Source organism: Columba livia, chromosome 5 (genome assembly GCF_036013475.1).
Source record: "Columba livia isolate bColLiv1 breed racing homer chromosome 5, bColLiv1.pat.W.v2, whole genome shotgun sequence".
Taxonomy (NCBI): Eukaryota; Metazoa; Chordata; class Aves; order Columbiformes; family Columbidae; genus Columba; species Columba livia.
The window spans coordinates 18,378,955-18,395,079 of record NC_088606.1 but is presented as its reverse complement, the minus strand read 5'-3'; the positions used below and the strand labels follow the sequence as shown (position 1 = coordinate 18,395,079).

Sequence of the window (16,125 nt, the reverse complement as noted above, 5' to 3'; positions counted from 1 at the left end):
GTTCTTGCTTTCTATAGCAGTCCCTGACTGCAGCTCACTGCTCCACAGCACAGTATCAGAGTCCCTCTCAATGTGCCAGGACAGACTCCAGTCCCCTCTCGGGCTTCTCCTGCTGCACCCTCCAAACTCTCCTGCTCTGAACGGCCCATCAGCTTACTCAGGAGACAAGAAATTTTACCTCTTTGGCCATTTGGCCAACTCAGTCACCTTAAAGAGATGCGTTTGTGTAACTGAGATCAAACAAAGTAAGAGCAAAAACTGAACAGATAAATGTTGACCTGTTATACAGGTATCTAATGCTACCTGGTACAAAGTTCTTCTCTTCTCTGGAAACTGTCAACCCTTCAAATAACCAGATAGCAGGAAACTCTGCTTGTCATCATCTCTGGGTACTTGATGTGTTGAACTGTACCAGGATGGATTTCTGCAAAGTAGCTTTCCTGTTTATTTCACAGCTTATCTAAATATATATGGCAAAGGAGCTTTGCAGAAGCACTCTGGAAACCCTAACAGGAATTAGAAAGAAATTCTTTACAGAGAGAGTGATCAGGCATTGGAATGGCTGCCCAGGGAGCTGGTGGACTCGCCATCCCTGGAGGTTTTTAAACTGAGATTGGACAGGACACTTAGTGCCATGATCTAGTAAACGGACTGGAGTTGGACCAAGGGTTGGACTCGATGATCTCTGAGGTCTGTTCCAACCCAGTCGATTCTGTGATTCTGTGAATGTATCAGCCTATCCAATTACTCGTTAATGTGTCTGAAGAACCTAAATAGATTCATAAGCAATACCTCCCTTCAATAAAAAGCCATGCTGGCTTTGCAAGAACATCATATTTATCCATGTAACCTCTGATGTTTCTGTAGCCTTAATTAACATCTAGTCCTTTATTTTATTTAGTGAAAGTCATTGAACTAAATTTCCACTATAGCAATCTCCCCACGAGCCAATATAAAAGGCTGTATAACCCAGATTGTGGGAAAAAAATAAAAATAAAAATTAAAAAAAAAAATCAAGACAATACCAGTACCATGAGCCCCATCAAGGAGAATGGCAGAGTTACCAAATCTCTGTGATCAGCCCTCATCACTGCAAAGTTCATTAGCTTTGGTGTATTATATCTTACTTGACAGAATGCTGGGTAGTTTCTGCATGCCAGCCAACTGGTATCTTTGCAATTAAGTCTCCAGGTTCCCAGAGGATTAGTTTTTTCATATGAAATAGCAGACCAAGTAAAAGCAGGAATGCTGACCTAATATTGTCCTGAAAGGCTACTGAGCAAGGTACTAAGCATCCTAGAATTCTACACCATCTTACCTTGGGTTAGTGAGATTGTAGCAGGATTTCCAAATCTGAAGCATGTGTTTACAGGTAAGGAGTGCTTCATCTGGACCTCTGCACAGGGACTCCAATTTGACTTTTGTAAACAGTAATCTAGTGAAAACAGGAGAAAACATAACTTCAAAGAAAGGGTTAATTCATTTTTTTTTCATTAAGTAATTAAAATAAAGTCAAATATCTAATGTCAAAGTAACAGGGCTTTTTACAAGATGGCCTTTTCAACTGAACAGAAACAATAGTTGACAGGGTTTTTCTTTTTTTTAAAGTAAGACAATATAGCTTAGTGAAATTAGCAAGACTACTAAAAACAGTACTTCATATGTTGAAATGAAAAGAGTCATCTTCACTAAAGAAAATCATTACTACTTTTCCATTAACTGGCTCAGATGATAGTTATCTAGCATATAAGTCACAAAAGAAAAGAAGACTCAGTACTGATGCAAGTTACTTCCCTATCGTATGAACTTCTATTATAAGAAATGGAAGTGGTTATACTGAAAAGGATACCACTAGACCAGATAGATTCAGAAGGGGTAGTCAGCATTGCTAAGATCAACATGAAAATGTAGCCTCCACTCTACATTATGTTGCCATCAGCAGGCACTGAAATTGACGTTTGACTGGGATTTTGAACATTCTGAACATTTACAAGTGACAACCTGAGGAAAGCGTATAATTCATCAAATATGCAGCAAACTATTCATAATGGCAGTGAACACATTTGCCAGAAGCCACTATAAATTAATTCTGATTTCAAAGTTGATGTTTCTAATGGCAGCAAGGCTAATAAAGTGCATCGCCTCTTAAGATGATAACTGCATATTCATTTTACATTCCACATATCAGTAGAAGTTTCTCCACAGAGATTAACTTAGACACCTTCCCGAATAATTAAAGAATATAAATGCAATGTGACAATAAACGACCTAGTCAATTGGTATGCATATTTATAGTAGTCACAGCATCTGGGAACAGATAACACACTGAAAAAATACTAATTTAAAAGCAATTTTTAGTAAATTGTGTGATTAAAGAGCACAGAGCAGAAGTAGAGTATGCATATAAAACTGTTAGCCTACTTTCTCTTTTTAAACCCAGGTGTACTTTGGCATTTTATTCCAGTGCAACCTTAATCATCTTAAGTGAAAAATTTATGTGATTGGTCATATGGTTTGCGTGGGAAGACTGAGAAGGGTGTAGAGGGTGGGCATGTGTGAAAGCTCAGAACTTTCTTATCCCAAAAACAAACTTTGAGGCTGCTAATAGTAACTGCAAACTGCCAGAGGGTTTTCTCAAGAATAAGAAATGACATCAACTGCCTCAGCAAGTCACAGGAGCTAAAGCTTTAGTGTTGCACTGAACGTCCTTTGCAGAAACAACACAGCATGTAAATCTAAAAATGAATCACACTACTTTAATTTTACAATGTACGCGTTGGTGGAAAGGTTGAGGAGGAAACGAAAGGCAGGTCACTGAGTTAGTTTAAGAGAAGGAGCACCTGTGGTTAAGCAAGGTAAATAAGGTCATTTGGAGTCGCATCTGATGTCTTGTAGAAGTGTAGAACAGAGTAATCAGTTACACTAGTTTAGCTTTTTTCCTGTCAGTAAACTGGATGTGAGTATACAGGGAACTATACACGTAATTTCAAGTCTTATTTCTTTGGCAGAGCAGTACTTTCTAGATACTCGTTTAACTGTGATGATATCACTGCAAGAAAAGATGTTCAAGTCTGTCCATCATTTTACTCCAAGAAAAAAGGAAAAATGACAAATAATATCCTCCTCCACTCACAACATCTATTCTACCCTTAACACATGCACACACACATCCCAGCAAATCCTCTGCATCAAAACCAAAAATCACAGGAATCCACCTCATACGATCCATCTCCTGTTTCTCTGTATGTAAAAAGAAGAGAGTACTTTCACAGTTTGAAGAGCCTATCAAAGTTCAGTTTCTTAAAATTGGTGATCCTAAAGCACTTTACAAAAGTTATAGGACATAATAAATTCAGAAGCACTGAATTTACAAGTCATTCTAGAAAGAAGGTAATTACTATATATACCCTATTATGTACAGTTTACAGATGGACTGAATTTACATTAACAACCTTCAAGCATTTAAGATTTTCAGGAATTTTGTAGCAGGGAAAAGGCACTGGGTCAGTAAATCTCTAAGATTCAGCATGCAAGAGCTAAAAGAAAAATTGAGCGGGAGGTAGAAAGGCAGAGGATTTGATTATTAAGAAATGACTTAAAGATGTGTATAAAATAGTAGAAGTCTGTGCAACAAAAATGTCAGAACCTGGACTACTAGTGCAAGATTCAAGGGCCAAATAGCAGAAGAAAAATATACTAGTAGGAATTAAAGTATCACATCAGAGTTTAATACTTTTGGATGCACTCGGTATACTCGCAACATGTTCTCCATCTCTTACATATTATGGCAATCAAGGGGACTGGACGGTTGCACATTTCCCAAAATACAAACAATAAATGAAGTATGATGGAAAAGTGTTCGTAATTGTAATAAGGAAAGGCTAGGCAATTGTATCTAATGGGGGAAAAAAGTACACCAATGTGCACTTTTAATAAAGAATAGAAAGGTTCTGGATAGAATAGGTTTTGAATAGAAAAGGTTGCATTTATAAAGCCACACAGAGCAGTTCCCCTGGGTCCAAGAAACATTTTCACTGTAAATCACAAAATAACTAAGACACTTTAGAAAACTGATATGAGATGTTAATAACAAAATGAAAACCTGTCAACTAAACACTTACTTAAAAAATGAGGGGAGGAAGGGAAAAAAGAGGAAGGAGACAGTGGGTAAGAGGAACACCATGTGACTAACAGGTCTCCCAAATCAACTTCATTCTTCCAAGTTCCTCTGAAATAAGGCTGGAGGTACGAGCTGATAAAATAAACAAACAGCTCAGGGACAAGTATTATCAGGAAGGTTTTAGAAACCATGAGGTAGATCATCTGAAAAAGGATTTTCTGAAAGGTCAGCTTCAGTCAGCTGCAGAAACAACTCTTCTGGAACACGGCCTGCTCTTCTGACACAGAGGATTTTCAACTTTACAGGGACATTTTCACACCTGTTTTTAATACACTATTACAAATGGCGAAGAATGGATAAATGGCTCTTCAAGAGACAGGATGGTGAAAATCGAGCTGTACATTTTATGAGTACTGTGAATTATCTGGTTGTATCTGTTTGTAAGAGCCAGAGGTTTAAATTACCAGCACACGGTGCAGAAGAAAACACAACAGAGTAACCACAGCATGGTGGGACAGCACTCGTGACTAAGAATGCAAGTACTGAGGAACAGACAATATTCAAAGTAGAAATGCAGAGTAAAACGATGTGTGTCAGTGACGCGTCAAACTGGAGTAAATATAACAGATAACAAGAACAGAAATCTGTTTGGGTCAAATCTTTTGGGGAAGGGAAGTAGGTAAAACCAGTTCTATTAAAGACATTAGACTAATGGAGCATTTGTTCCAGCATCAGTGTTTGATATGGAAACAGATCTTGAACATTAGATAAAAATAAAGTGAGTTGTATCATTTTAGGAGGCTAATTACCCAGACACAAAATGGAGAATAAATCAAACTCTTAAGTGGACAGGCTTAGTTACTCTTGGAGCTAATGGCTGATAAATTTATGAAATAGCTACTGAAGCAGCAAATGACTCCATTACTTCAAAACTGTTCTCACTCACTAATGAGGACATTATAGAAGAGCTGCTTGTAACCTAATCCATATACGACTGAGTTTTTATTTAAATAATGAAAAAAATCTCAAATGGTTTTTTGAATTTCAGCAGTATACACCTATATAATTTGATAACGAAGGTTAGCAAAGACATCTGAGATTCAGCAGAAGCCTGGCATTTAACACAAAGATGCAAAAACATTTAAGGATCCAGGTCTCAAGTTGAAGGGGTAAAATTCAATGTTTGAAAAGCCAGTCATTGATAAAATTGTGCAAGTAAGACATCAGAAACATGCAGAGATCCTATAAAGAATAGCAGGGGACAGAGTGGGGAGAAAAGAGCAAGAAGAATCAGTACAGAAAGCTGCATCTAACATACACAGAAAAAAGTTACACTAAACTATACCCGAACCCGTTATTACATGAAAAAGTTACAGTCTTTAAAGGCTTTTTTGTACTTATGTAGGGAAGAAAAAAAAAAAAAAAAAAAGAAAATGCGTATCCTGAACAGGGACAACAGGATGAACATTAAGAATATTCAGGAATGAATTCTCAACCTCTACCATAACCCCTGTCTGTGTTGTCGCATATATTAAAACAATGGCAAATGTAGAACAGAAACACTTTAAAAATTATTCAAGTTAATGCAGAAAATAATAAGTTTCTCAGAATTATGGAAACAGTGACACATAAGATTGTCCTTAGTAAAGTAGGAACTTTAAAGAAAATATAACTTCTGTAATGACTGGGGAACAGCGACTATATTGCCAATGTTGTTTGCAAGAGGGAAGGCACAGAAGAATATATATAATCTTAATAATACACTAAATTTTATATAAAAATAGCATACAAAAAATGAAAGTAGTATTAGATAAAATTGTTAATGGAAAAATGGGTTATAGTTCAAGTTTAATAACGGGATTGCACCAAACAACCTGTGTAACAGTTATTCCAAACCAGAGCTGCTTGACAGACAGGTTCATCAAGGTGAGACAGCTGCGAAGAGGGCAGATGCCATTCTGGAATGTTCTCATTGGAGCAGAATGAGAGACAGTGCCATTGTACAATAGCCCAGTGAGACCACATCTGGAATGTTACACAAAAATCTCATTATAATGAACACACACACACACACACAAAATTTCACATTGGAGCAGCTGCAGAGAAAAGCTGCAAGGGTGACCAGCTGACTGGAGACTGCAGAGTATGAAAAATACTTCATTTAGTCAGTCTAGCAAAAAGAAAAGCCAAGAAGCGGTACAAGTTCTATCTGTACATACAGATAAGATAAGCACCGTGAAGGGAAAAAGAACAATTTATCTAGAGGATAAAGGCCATATAGACTATTAAAAGATGAAGGGTAGAAATTATGTCTCAAGATTATAAATGAAATTGTAGAAAAGACTGCTTCCTCACAGTTGTTTTGGATAGACTGCAGAAGAGGTGGAGCAAATAATCCAGCGGTTCTTAAAAGTACAGCTGAGAAGTTCATGAACAGTGTTACAGGTAGCACAATGGTAATCAATGGGGCCTTGTGACTTCCGAGGTTCTTGCTAGCACTCTTTTTCCTAACTCTGCTACGTGATAACACTATTAGTATTGAAAACTCTTAGTTCTTCCTGTGAAAAGGTATTGCTCACCTTGGGTGTAATTTTAAAATCAGCTGCTTTGCTTTTGGGATCAAGTAAGCAATTTTTGCGACTTGCTGTATAGCATATAAGCACACCAGCTTGGATCAGACAGAGCTGGATATCTGTGTTCCACACACCGCTACACAGAAGAGACCTGCATATCATCCCCCAATTCTTTCTGCAAACCTGGCAATATGACATGCTATCCCTCATTTTTCCAGCAGATCTGCCTGCTGGAGCAGAGTCACTCAATGCAGTGGTCAATGGGAATCTCCCTGAAGTCCTTCAGACTAAGAAACCTTCTACAGCAAACTTTTAATTCCACTAGACTACTTCTTCTGACGGGTCCATATCCCCATATCCTGATCAAACCTGAACAGAATGCTTTATTTCAGTAAGGATTGGGAGTAAACTTCACTATTATTCTCTTATTATATAAAATATTTACATTGTTCAGGCCTTGAAGAACATAAGGGAGAGCTGCGCATAACACACGTGCTTTGAAAAACAGTAAACCTTCAGCATAACACACAACAAAAGCCTCACTGAGAACCCTTTAAGGACTCTTCGGTATGCAGGAAGGTCAAGCTAAGTCTGTCCGTCACACCAGTAAACATCTGTCCTTCTCAAATAAACTAAAATTTAAAAGGATGCATCAAATCCACTTGTTTACAATGCAGGATTGTAAAAACACAACCACCTTTGTTTTATGTTTAACCTACTTTGAGTAAAGTTTTAAGAGAACCTTTTAAAGCGATTTGACAGTCTGCATTTCTAAATTCAGCTAATGGTATTTCTACATGATATTCAAAATATGGTAGGAAAGTAATTAATATATTGGGAGTCCCATAAATACGGTAACAACCAATAAAAAAGCCATGCAGAAAGTGCAAAAAATACCTTAGTCTCCCTGACAAACACATTAATTTCCACAATAGCTTAAATATAACAATAAAGTTTATATATAATAAACTCTGATAAATAGCCTGTTACTTATTAGAGCATAAAAGAAAGATGACAAATAGTTCTGTGTAGAGTTATATATTTAATTTTGGTTTCAGATTTATGTGTCCATTTAATATATCCTGCAACGTCAAACCCTGGAATGCTAGGAAAATTCAAAGAAATTGTTCTGGTTTTAAACCTGGGCACTACATTAAGAAGAAAAGAACCACAAAAAAACGTCACCAAGTGTAAATGTATGATTTGTGAAATCTTAGACTAACTAGCCTGACAATGATCCTGTACTAAAAACCACCACCACAAACAAAAAAAATCACAAAAAGCACGATGCAGAATGTAATACTATAGAAAGATACTAAAGTCTGAAAATAAACTTTAAAAAAAAAAACACCTTTAAAACAAACAAACAAACAAAAAAGGTATGCTTGTTTTCATATGATCTGAATTTAAGGGAAAAAATACCTATGTAAAACTTATATTCACATGCATACTTCATACAGCTGCATCTCATTTCTGCAACAAACTGTCATAGTCAGTTGCTTTTCTATATTAAATCAGATTAACTGACAGAACCCACAGGGTAATTAAGGTGGGAAAGTAGTACACAGAATGCATAAAATTAAGCTTGAACAAATATTATTCAATATTGATGATTTCAAAGAATGTAAATCTATTCACCTTTCCTAAATAAAGTGTTAGCAAGTCACTTCTTGCATTCAACAATTACATATATAGGAAAAACTTCAGATGACTGTTACAGGAAACATAGAAGAAATGAGGAAGTAGGAGGAAGCTAAATCTTAGCAAATTCGGTTTCTCTTCCCCAGTACGTACTATCAGCAAGCGCAATTCTGACAGTCTCGCAGTTACCCATAAATGGTTTACAATAAAAAGGTTAAAATCAAAAAACATTCCCAGAGTTCTCAGCATTTACTTCATTCACAGTCCAGAATCTGACTACAGTTTACTGTCTGCAAGTTTGTACCTTCTTTTAAGAGGAGGAGGTAGGGCTGACTGCTTTAAGACCCTTCACTTGGGAATCCCACTTGAATCCAAAAGGACTCTAATTTATGTGTAATATACTGTCCTAACAAAAAGATGCTTATAACAGCACAGTAGGAAAGTTTCCAAACAATTTGTTCAGCAGACAGCTTAATAGCTCTCAAGCTGGATTTCTTTTTAAAAACCCAGCATATAGCTATAGGAACAAGTACAGACTTTGCACTCTGATGTGAAAACACATCACAGAAATAACTGACCGAGAAGCAAATAAGAACGCCAGCAAACAAGTAAGGGAATATAAGCCCCCAGAGAAGTAATTACACTCAAAATAACTAATACAATCCTTTTCAGCAGACACGATGCAGGTGATTCTCTGTCTAAAGCAATAACAAATGATGCAGAAATATTTCATGCAGTTCTTGTTTACATGTGATGAAAATTGGCAACAGTTCAGCAGCACAAAAGATAACTGAAAGGCTAGAGAATGTCCCCTACTGTCAGCAAGTGTGGTGACGTTCTTATTGGAAAGGACATTTGAAGTTACCTGATCACAGAAGCTACCATCAGAGTATGAAGTCACCAGTATTTCAGAATGCTTAGTAAAGAATGATAAAAAAAAACAATGGCTGGAAACAAATAAAGGATTCATTCAAATTAAGTACAAAACCACAGTCTTAATGAAGATTGCAACTGAAACACTGAAACAAACTACCACATGCAACAAAGTTTTCTCCAGTTTCTGGTGTGTTCTTACCAAGATTGGGTGTCTTCTTGAAGGTATGCTTTACTTAAACCTGTATTATTAGAAAAACTAAAGCAAATCTAGCAACTTCTGACATACAGAAGGTACATCACATCTATAATGAAAGTACAGAAAGAAATTCATAGGCATGTCTGCTGCAATTGCAAGGTGAAGATTTGCACAGACTACTGCATTTTGAGTATTCAAGGAAAGTTTTATTATCAGGAAAGACATAAATATGTCACCATTTCTAAGTACCTAGAAATAAATTTTTGCTGAACAAATTAATCTAATTTTCTGATGATTTCTTTTGAATTTCTGTGACATTGCTACCCAATCAGCTTCACTTGCCTTACCCTGAAGCCAGTTTCCTCTTTCCCAATTAATCACATCTGCTTCTCACGTTTGTTCAAAATGTCAATAGTCAGGAGTGAGTCTCAATTATCCAAGCTGCATTTGCAAGCTAACAAGACACAATTAATGAAAAGAGGTTATGGAACACAAATATCAGCAGTGTCTACTTGGATTGTTTTTTCAGCTGCTTCCATCAATCTGGTTACTTCAGGAATCCAATTGAACCACTGAATGCTCAATACTGGCAACAGGAGGCCAAGCAACCAAATTTTATTTTTTTTTTGTAAAAACTGAAGAAAATCATTTAACTTAATAAAAATGCCTCCTAAACTGTTTCTCAAAATATTACCAAACATACCCAAAAGACATGAAACCTGTTTCAAGTGATTCAGTAGTGACAGGTTTCCATAGTGCCAATATTAACCATAGCAGTCATCTCCTCCAACTTTGCTTGCACAGGTCTCCAGTAGCAGGATGCCCATTTACATGTAGAAACACAGATCAAGTGAAAATAGGTAGTTCAAACAAGCAAAAGCTACAACAAAAAACAGCCCTTGAGTCCCAAAATAACACAATTTTGTGGAAACCATGAATAGGTAGAGACTTGGTGTGCACTGGATGGCCTTCTCTGCACCCTTTGAAATATTATTCCTCATATATTTGTTCACAAAGTAGTAACATTACTTCTTTGTAAGCAAAAGCAGCGGTCAGTCCTGTGACTTTTGGTGGAGTTTATGTATACTGTATTTTATCTTATGAACTCAATGTCCTTAAGAAAACGAACATTTCTAAACTATAATGATGATAATTTCTGACTAAAGCCAGAAAAAAATAGTTACACTTGAAAACTTCTTCTTTTCCTGCCTGGAACACCCTGTGGCAGCCAGCTTGTGACCCAAACTGAAATTCTTTCAATCAAATTTCAAAGAGGTATCTATAGCCTAGCCATGCCTAGCAAACATGACTGGGATAACACTCTGAGGCCAATGACGAATTCATTATATAAATTAATATGTACCTATCAACAATGTCTTTTTAATGGGCCATTCTGTAAGAGCATGGAATAACAACCAAGGGGGACAGGGAGAATAGACAAGCCCAACATGAAAAGAAAAAACACAAGCAAGTCTTTCATGACTTACAGAAAAATAATTCCTGAGAACAAATTCAGTTACCTCTCAAAACAGACAGGATCAAAATGGAGTGGATTTGGAAAAGCTTGTTGTCATATGTTGACAAGAATGTATACGCCAACCTGGAAGGCATGATTTTGGCAAGTCTAGCAGATCACTGCTTCTTGTCCAATCATATACTCCTGCCCTTTCCTCAAATAATTCCCAGTGCTCTGTTTATCAAGGAAAAGAAAAAAAGCGCAAGTTTAAGCAGCACCACACACTGCAGTGCAATTACAATGAACCTTGGGAAAACAGAACAGCATGGATTGATTATTCCCTCTAATTGATAAATACATCCCTGTCCCACAAAACATTGGTGTATGTATCATCATACACTGAAAGTACCAACCAGCTCTTCTGTTATGCCCACCTGGACAACTCACATATTAAACAATGGAGTGAGAGGGATGTTAAAAGGCTGTGCGATTCTGGGAAATCTACTGTAGCTCAAAAGAGCCCTTGAGGGTCAGGAAGGAAAGGATTTAATAGTTTTCAGAGGAGTGACATATTGGCCTGATGCTTCTGTGAAATATTCTTGGAAGAAAAAAAAAAATCCATCACACTTCAACAAATGTAAATGTTTAAACTGTGAACTCAGTCTTCAGTTGTCTTCAAACCTGCTACCATATGTCTTTCCTTTTTGAGTGTACTTAACATTAGAATAACATGCTTGCACTCCTCAAATAACCCATCTGCTGTTCCCTACTTCTGCTACTTTATAAGCTTGTCAGCTGCTATCCATTGTAGTTCAATTTTCAGCATAAAATTAGCAACTAATATTTAATATTTATTTATCCTAATTACACTAGTTTCAGGCATTAACCTCATCTTTAAGTTCCTCAACACTTGACAAAGGAACATCAAACAGCTGAGATTAAGATAACGATATAATGAGTATTTCATTAAAAAACTGAACCCCGTCTCCCTCCTTTGAGAATATACTTTTGACTAACTATGAAGTAGAAACAGACAGAAGCCTTGTTTCAGGATTTCGTATCATTCAAAAGACCACTAAGATATAGTTTCCTTGTGACAAGCAGATAAAAAGACAAGAAAGAGTAATGGAAAGTAGTTTGTAATGCACATATAACTGTACTGAACCCAATAACTGTATATATAACTGTATATATAACTACAACTGTATATATATAAAAAACTCTAACTGTGTATATACATATATATACTGTATATATATAAACTGTATATATAGTCATATATATGTAACATATAACTAAAACTGTATATATATAACTATATATATATAACTAGAACTATAACTGTACCCAATATAAACCAATGCAACACAACCACAACTACCTTGCATCACCTCAAATACACTTCAGACTGTAATGCACACCTCTGGGACTGCTGACACATTCAGAGTAGGCAAACATTGGATTGAAATAAATAAAATTCAAGGAAAACTGAAACAGCTAAGACCTCAAGCCTCCCTCACAGCTAAGTTCTAGTAATTTAGCTGTGGCTCCTTCCTACCTACTCTCTTTGTAATCAGGACAGCATGTCCCTGCTTCTGTTCCAAGTCTAGAGATGGATCATCTCACCCAGTCTCCCACGTAGTTTGATGGTTACGATTTCTGAGCTGCATCATTCTGTGGGTTAAAATCCTGTCAAACTGGAGAAGAAAAGAACTTCACGTTTCTACTACAGGGACAAGCTGCCTAAGGAAAGGTAGGGAAAAAACAATGTAACTTTAGATGAATTAAAATGCAGTAGGACCTGATTGAGGTTAACCAGACTTTTTGATGCTCGCACTTTACTCCCATCCATCTTACTAGAGCAGGGTATTAATCTTTTCAGCAATCTTAACCCGTTCAGTAATCTTTTGTCTAGAGATCTTTTTGTTCCTGGATCAAAGCACTCTCAGATTTCAGAAGGCCTCAGAGGTTAGCTAGCATTTAAAAGCAGATTGATTGTATTGCTTCGGCAAACACAACTAACTTGTTTATAAGTAGATGGTTACAACCTGGCATCTTAAGTTTACAAAAAGTTTGAAATGATAATGCTACAGATTTTCAGCAAATATCTTGCATTTTTATAATTTCTCAAAAACATTACTGCATATCTATTTCATTTTTAGAATTTCACCAACAGTTCTTCCTATACCTCTTGAGGTCTCAGAGCTGCCAATATAACAAACAAAGGAAGAACAATCAACTCTCTATTCAAAGAAAATCTTTACCTTGCTGCTAACAGCACAATGTTACATTTGCTCATTCCTTCCACTCCTTTAGGTAATGACAGGCCACAAGTCTTTGGCTCTGAGAAATTTCTTTCTGCTTACTGACCCAGAGGTGCATGGGGCAAAGTCATTTTCCTATTGGGCACGTTTGTTCAGCAACTTCCCAGCTTTATGCGGAAGGAAGCTTAACACTAATTTAAGATGCAAAGGTATGCTTGCTATATGCCTCAAACAGCGACCATGAATTCTAGGAACACATCAGATTTTCAGGTTAAAAACTGACAGGCAACATATTTGTTAACTAACTATAACAGAAGAGTGCTGAAAAGTATCAATTTCTCAGCATGACTCTCAGTGTATTCCATGACTTCCTTGCAACCTCTGGCATTTTACAAAGATGTACTATTATAAACTTCCGAAAATTTAGGATTCTTTACAAAGAAATTTAGGATTCTTTACAAAGAAAAGCAAAACAAAAAGAACATAAAGCTGTGAACAAGGGAGGACAGCAGTCAGCGTAGCAATGCAACTACAGCATACAGAGGTATGTGAATAAGAACAACAAAAAAAAGAAATAAGAAACAACACAAATCACAAGCCCTATGTTTTACTTTAATATTTTCCAACTACAGAGATTTATTATGCTGCAAAGCTACCAAAGTATCATTTTGCATAATGCTGAGGTAATGGATTCATTCTAAGTGAAATACAAAGAAAAACAAGAAAAGCCTTGTACTATTTATCTTACTGGGATTGCAGACATAGCCAAAAGATAAAACATAAAACAAGATGACATTTGAAGTGTTTAAAAAGAGCCAATAAAATACCATAGGCAAATAACCAAATGTTGTAAGTATACCTAAGGATTACCGAGTATATCTAAGAATTAGTTCCTTAGAGGAACACAAGAGGATCTTCCCAGCTTGCTAGGAAGTACCGTGAGACTGTGCTGCTTACAGAAGGTGCAGAATAAGAAAACAGAATCATCAATACACTAAGCATTTGTGGTTTATGTTTTATATATGTGCACATACACGTTCTCAACCATTTCAAGAGCACTACTTACAGTGTGCAACAGCAGATTGTAAACTTGCGATTTTGCTGAAAAATGCTTACATGAATGAATAAATCCATATTTATATTACTGACCAGGTGTGTTTGGCTGTCAGTATCAATTGCAGAGAGCACACAAGGAATCTCAATCATATCCTTGACTTCTCAAGGAACCAGAAGTAACCTGACAGCACTAAAACATGACTATAAAAGACTGTCTAGATAGACATATAGTTGTCTTTCACCTTGGATACTTCAGCAAATGTTGCCATATCTGCTCGCAATTCCTACTGCCAAGATATTGCTCTAAAATACCCTTATTTGTGCCAGTAGGTTGTAACAGTACACTGTATTACCACAGTGTTTGTATTATACAACAGGACTAATAATTTATAACCACCACTGTGACCAATATGATTAATACACATATGGGTCATATACACATATATACATTAATAGATACATTCTTTTTAAAACAACTCGGAAACATGTTTAACCACAAGGTGCCATTATAAACAAGTACGGAAAGGCCATGAAGCGTATCTGAAAAACCTATAAACACCTCACGAGAGTAAGTTTAAACATTTTACTCAATGATCACTTGTCGTCTTAATCACAATAGGGAGAACTGTAGTTCCAGAAATACTTCAAGACTACTATTATTATGAGAGATATAACAGCTGCTTCTTTGTCATTTACATTGCTACTGAGTGGCAGAAGATGAACCAAGAACAGACAGAAGATGACAGATCATGGTGCTTTGAACATATCTGGTTTTAACAATAATAGGGTATAAAATTAGGTACCTGATACTTCAATTGCCTACCAAACCATGACTTACTGACAGGTCCCTCAGACCTGGGAAAAGCACACACAGGTTTGGGAGAGAAACTGCTACATAGTTCTGAAATCATGAAGCACATATGGAAGCCCCTAATAAGGCCAGAGACAAGTTACCTGTGTGTGGATAAACTAGGAAGTGGTAAACAGCTAGAGGCACAAAAGCAGTTGCACAGAACTGAGGTGATATAAACAGAGGTTCAGGTCAGACCCAGGAGGGAAAATGCAACTACTTTACACAGACAGCCAAAAGGAGGCGTGAAGTGTTAGGAACCGAAAGGAAAAACACTTTAATCCCTATTTTCAAACGAGTAATTCTTAAATAAATAATTTTTCTGGTACGTTGATATAGTAAAAACTTAGGATACAGGCCAGTCATTTAAAAGTTAAGGTTGAGATACTTCAAAAAATTATCTCAATAAACATCTAGGATATTTCCAATACAATGGATTACAATCTTAGTGGCTGTTGGTAAAGCATCAGAATAGAACATTGGAAGTTAATGGAAGCTGTCCCTGAGATATTTTGCTGTGAATTGTTTCATTAGATTTCCATAGGAAAATAATTTTTAAAACTTGCAAAAGTACAAGATCCAAATGTATTTTCAATATGCTTAACATGAAGAATAAACACAAAGAACAACTTCTTTCTTAAACAAGAGAACATCTATCAAACGTGCTTCTTCCCTGTTTACTTGTTTAGCCAAATTCATGTGACTGGTTCTTATACTGGCAAAAGAGGTGATTCTTTGTTATGATGTATTTTACAGGATAGATTCCACACAATATGCACAAAGTTATCTATAGGATGGGACAAATCTAGCTAATCATAAAGTCCTTTTTATCCTTTCCAGGATATTGCATAAAAAAAGAAGACAAAAAATACTCTAAAGCACGCAAAAGGAAGAAAAACTCTAAACAAAGAGTCTACAGGAAAAAAAGACAAAATATGATCAACTACCCAGCTCTAGCCTTCCTTCCAAAACCAAATCCATAATCACTATTTAGCAAGACTTTACTAAAATGCACACTTCCATTTAATGGGCAGGAGGGAACACTGTTGGAAAAAAAGCCAGACCAGTCTTCAAATCTATCCCCTCTTGAAAT

At 36.4% G+C, this 16,125-nt stretch overlaps 1 protein-coding gene across 3 annotated transcripts in view; it reads right to left on the bottom strand.

Annotated features, from left to right (window-relative positions):
• Positions 1-16,125, bottom strand: part of TTC7B (tetratricopeptide repeat domain 7B) — a 144,431-nt gene that overhangs the window by 50,664 nt on the left and 77,642 nt on the right. For all 3 annotated transcript variants that reach the window (XM_065063659.1, XM_065063660.1, XM_065063661.1), the window contains one exon: positions 1,319-1,435. In XM_065063659.1, coding sequence (XP_064919731.1) covers positions 1,319-1,435 — 117 coding nt within the window. The remainder of the gene's footprint in view (positions 1-1,318; positions 1,436-16,125) is intronic.